At 33.8% G+C, this 5,497-nt stretch overlaps 1 protein-coding gene across 1 annotated transcript; it reads left to right on the forward strand.

The window, feature by feature from the left end:
* The first annotated feature begins 4,255 nt into the window (after positions 1 to 4,255).
* Positions 4,256 to 5,248, forward strand: LOC127102784 (uncharacterized). The gene has a single exon (XM_051040118.1). It carries the CDS (start codon positions 4,256 to 4,258, stop codon positions 5,246 to 5,248), a length of 993 nt encoding a protein of 330 aa, XP_050896075.1.
* The last annotated feature ends 249 nt before the right edge of the window (positions 5,249 to 5,497 follow it).

Below are 5,497 nucleotides of genomic sequence, written 5' to 3' on the forward strand. Positions count from 1 at the left end.
AGAATCTAAGTCCAATTCTCCATTTCTTTGCATTGGGAAAGTCCTAGAAACTAAGTTAACATGTCCTTTGATGATTATTGCGCTGCTGAAGACGCAATGGCAAATGGCAAGGCCGGTGGAGGTACTTCTGCAGAGTGCCCAAGTTAACATGTCTAGTTTTATATCTTTTCATTGTAGTTTTAGCTTGGAGGATATGTATACTCCACGTTGCATCCTTGTACTCGTTTCCTCTAATAGATTTTCCTCTCATTAGTTTTGAATTTTATTGCAAGTTTGGTTTGTAGTTTTGTAACTTTGGAATTGGAAATTGTATATTGGTTTATGGTTAAATTTGTAACTTTGAATGAAGATGTATGTATTTGTATGGTTTATATATGAAACAGAAGGTTTGGAAATTGGTTCAAACAATGGTTTCTCGGTTCAATTTTATGTTGTGGATTGGAAGGCTTGGAATGCAATCTTGTAACTTAAGATATTTTTGTAATGTTTATGTTGACACATATGTGGTTGTGGTTTATAATTGGATGTAATTAGAATAGAAATGGGAGTGTATTATGGTTTATGGAATTGAAATGCTCACAATTATGCTCATAATTGTTGGATATATTTGTTTATGAAATTGAAAATGAATGTATGTATGGTTTAATTGGAAATTTGATGGTCATGGTTGTTAAAAGGGTTAATAGATAAATGGATATTTGATTATAAAAATGGATATGGATTTTAGAAATAATCCAAGACTAATCTAAATGTCAAATTAAAATCAAAAACCAATTAAAATCAAATTAATCTACAATTTGTTAAAATTAATTTGATATCAATTCTAATATTTATTTGAAAATTAAAATCAATTAGAGTTTGAATCATTAGTAAAAACAATTAAGATTAAATTGAAATTTGGACTTAATTTGAAATTCAAATCAAACTAAAAATTAAAAAGTCAAATAACTTAAATTAGAATTCATTTTGTAATTAAAAGCACCATGATCGAAAAAAAGCCTAGATAATGACCAATGTTTATCAAAATTAAGACAATATGGATTTGGGAATGGACGGTTGACTTTGGTCATGAATGTATGCAAATGAACTTTAGGCCAAGTGCCAAATGAAAAATGAAAAATGAAAAAAATTCAGGACCAAAATCGGGGTATGACACTTTAGTTTACTTACTTTATTTCAAAAGTATAATTGTATTATTATTATTATTATTATTATTATTATTATTATTATTATTATTATTATTATTATTATTATTATTATTATTATTATTATTAATTTTTAATAGTAAATGTGTAATTATATTATTATTATTATTATTCTTATTATTAATAATAATTTTTAATAGTAAATATGCAATTATATTGTTATTATTATTAATAATATTTAATAAATATGCAATTATTTGGTTATATTCATTTTTTTTAATTACTTATTATTTAATTAAAATAATCTATTAAATATTTAATTAACTAATTATATTATTACTAATGTCATTTATAATTTAGATAATTGTTTATTTTGTGGAGTGTATGTGCATGATTGTTATTTATTTATTTATTTATACCGAACCATGGCTGCATATAAAATAACATGTTATAATTGTGACAAAATTATGTCGCTTTCACCGATTTAAAACTATTCAAGCCAATTTCAAAAATGAATCACATACTTCTCCATTCAAAGTCGAGCCCAGTTTCAAAACACCTTCGTAAGCCGATTACTTGTAAAAGTATCGCCATTAACCTCACATGGCTTACTCTTGGGCTTCCTTACAATGAGACCTATTCGGTTTTAATTAATCGATTAGATGAACTATTCACTAAATAAGTTCAATCCATTCACAAAATACAAATTTAAAACATTAATCCAACATCGAGTATTCTTTATTAAGAATTAAAATACCTGGTCACAATTAATGTTATTTCACTTAGCAATAAAAGAGGAAATGGTTTTGAGTTTTCAACTCCTCTCCTCGATTATTTAAACATGAACTCCTGCACTCGATTAATCAAACAATCGTCATTTCTAATCCACCTAAGCACAAATAAATCAAATTCTTTTACAATAAGAAATAAAAAGGGAGATGACTTTGAGCCTTCAACTTCTCTCCTCAGTTGTTCGAATACGAGTTCTCTTACTCGGTTAGTCGAACAACTATCATTTTTCCACAAACATATAACTTAATCAAAATATTTTCACAGTACACTAAATGAAAAGGGAGTTGACTTTGAGTTTTCAACTTCACTCCTCAATTGTTTGAATACGAGTTCTCTTACTCGGTCAGTCGAACAATTGTCATTTTTCCGCAAACAGACAACTTAATCAAATCATTTTCTTAACAAACTATACGAAAAGGGAGATGATTTTGAGATTTCAATTCCTCTTCTCAATTGCTTGGATATGAGTTGTCTTACTCAGCCATTCAAGTACTTGTCGTTCATTCTAAAATACGTCAACCATATACAACCTTATTTTCATAAATATTCAGATGAAACAGAAAGCGGTCTAGAGTCTTTTATTCCTTGTCCCGATTATTAGGATACAAGTTGTATAACTCGATTATCCGAGTATTCGTCATCCGTTCATAATACCTTAACTATTATCAAATCCTTTCTATAATTAAGGATGAAAAAGAAAGTGGTCTAGAGTCTTCTACTCCCTTTCCCAACTGTTAGGATACGAGTTGTCTTACTCGACTATCTGAGTGATCGTCATCTAACCAAAAAACATCTCAACCAATCATCCAACATATTAATCCAACTTGTCACCTCCGTGTGACCTAAACTCTTTTCAAAAAGAAAACTATTTAATCCTTTCTAATGCGCATAACAAACCAATGCTTAAGCCTCCGCCGAGAGTAGACAAGTCAACGTTTAGCCTTTAGAACACGATCTAAACAGTTGTTCACTAAAAGACATCAACCAACTGTAGTTCCCCGAACTAAGAATGCTCTGATTTCCTTATGATACCGTGAGGATACGTAGGCAGTAGATTGATGTATCTTCGCGAGCACACTAATAAAAGACCTTCCCTTTCTCTTTTCCGAGGTTCCCACCTATTTCTATTTTTAATGTATTTATAACCCAAAGATAACAAACAATATAAATTAACACTCGAAACACACATTAGAACTAAAAGGTTCCTGTTGAGTACAACGGACGTAAGGGGTGCTAATACCTTCCCCTTACGTAATCCACTCCCGAACCCAAATATGGTTGCGACGACCATTATTCCATTTCCAAAAGGTTTTATCGATATTTTCCTATTCCTTCATTGGGATAAATAAAGTTCGGTGGCGACTCTGTTCGGATATAATATTTTCCGCGACCATCGCGAGGAATCGTATTTTTTGAGATACGACAGATGGCGACTCTGCTGGGGACTAGCTCCAAGCAAAAGAGAGTGAAGCCTAATTTAGTTCAGTTTCTGTATTGTGTGTTAATCTTGTTTGTTTATCTGTTATTTTTTATTCTGCTATTATTATTCTGTCAGAATTATTATATTGTGATTTATTAACATTGTCGTATTTGGGGTTCTTTGGTTGGTGATACTTTGTGAGATATGCTCTCCACCCGAGTCTGAGAAAAACGATAAGATTAAGTTGGTGGTTGCATAGTGGGCGCCCACAAGGAGTCTTCCTTGTTGGGAAGAAACGAAGACCCCGCCTAGAGGAGATTCTTTTGAGATATTATTGCCCGACGAGTTTTCGTCACGACGATAGTATTCTCAAGTTGGATCAATGACTCTAGGGACCTTTTAACCCATTATACCCGGTGGTTATGTAGTATTTACCTGAAAAGTCCCAGACTTATTGGGTTAATACGAAAGCCCCAATCAGATGAGATCCCTTGGGCGTATTACTACCTTACAGTAGTACTCCCAACCTCGATCTATGACTCTGAGAACCTTACTAGAACCTTGGACTCGAGAGTTGTGTAGTATGGGCCCACTAGGACTTTTCCTATTTGGGACCATACGAAGGCCTCGCCCAAACGAGACTCTGTTTGGGGATGTTATTTGCAGGTGAGTTTTCATCATGACAATAACTTTCCTAAAATAATTGATTAATGACTTTGGGAACCTTTTAAATTTAGCATCCTCCCAAAAGGGTTTTGTTTAGTAACTAAGAATACCCGCTCTCACGACCTGTATATTAACCTACATGTGGTACGCATAACATAATTCATAGCATAACATTCATATTATTTTATTTCCAAGGAATCTGAGTATCATGAGTTGCAGGAATTCAAGAAACATGGAATCAAGCAAAAGAAACATTTACTCTTTCAAGTTCAAGGATCCCGATCTAAAGAGCTTACGTGACTTGGTTTCTCAGATGCACCAGGTATACAGAATCAACTTTGGGAAGAATTATGGCAATCTGCTTAACATCCTCAATCAACGAGTAGACTATACAACTTTAATCACTTTGGCCCAATTTTATGTCCTACCTTTAAGATGCTTCACATTCCAAGACTTCCAGCTAGCACCAACGTTGGAAGAATTCGAGCGTCTTGTTAGGATTCCTATGAAGAACAAGCCACTATTTGAAGGGATAGATGACTCTTTTCCCCTTGAGGTCATTGCTAGTGCGCTTCACATGGGTGAAAAGGAAGCAGAAGCTAACCTAAAGACCAAAGGGAATACCAAAGGATTTCCACTAAGTTTTCTCTCGGAAAGAGCTCATACCCTATGGAAAGTAGAAAGTTGGGATGCTTTTTACTCTGCTATTGCATTGGCCATCTATGGCGTCGTCCTATTCCCAAATATGGATGGTTTCGTAGACATGGCTACCATTTGTGTTTTCCTTACTAGAAATCCAATACCTACTTTGTTAGCCGATGTCTACTATTACATAAGTCATAGGTATACTAAGAAGAAGAGATTGATTGCTTGTTGTGCTCCTTTATTGTATCAGTGGTTTCTAGAACATCTTCCGAAGACAGGTGCTTGGTTTGAACAGACAAATATTAGTTGGCCTCAGAGATTGGGATCAATCCGATCTGAAGATATCTCTTGGTACTCCAAAGAATACATCAACATGGATATCATATTCAGTTGTGGAGATTTCCCAAATCTACCGCTTATTGGAACTCAAGGAGGTGTGAATGCTAATCTAGTTCTATCACTCAGACAACTTGGTTACCCAATGGAAGGCCCTCCAGTGGCAAATTCTTTGGAAGCTTTCTTACTACTTGACTTTAGGGTTGAGAATCCTAGCTTATTCCAACGAATCAAAGAAGCTTAGAAGAATGTCAATCGTAAAGGGAAAGTTGATTTAGGGAGAGCAAATGGGATTACAAAAGAACCATATTTTCAGTGGGTAAAGGAAAGGGTGTAGATGATTAAAATGCCATTTGTCATTCGGACACCTATACCTCTTCCTGAACCTAAGCTCACCCATGTCCATATTGAAGAAATGGAGGAACTCAAGACCACCATGGCAAAGCTAGAAAAAGAGAATAAAGAGATGCAGATAAAACTCCAACAAACCATC

This window comes from Lathyrus oleraceus, chromosome 7 (genome assembly GCF_024323335.1).
Source record: "Lathyrus oleraceus cultivar Zhongwan6 chromosome 7, CAAS_Psat_ZW6_1.0, whole genome shotgun sequence".
NCBI classification, from domain to species: Eukaryota; Viridiplantae; Streptophyta; class Magnoliopsida; order Fabales; family Fabaceae; genus Lathyrus; species Lathyrus oleraceus.

Excerpts from the sequence above, each read along its gene's own strand:
- LOC127102784 (XM_051040118.1), top strand. The coding sequence starts at position 4,256 with ATGGAATCAAGCAAAAGAAACATTTACTCTTTCAAGTTCAAGGATCCC.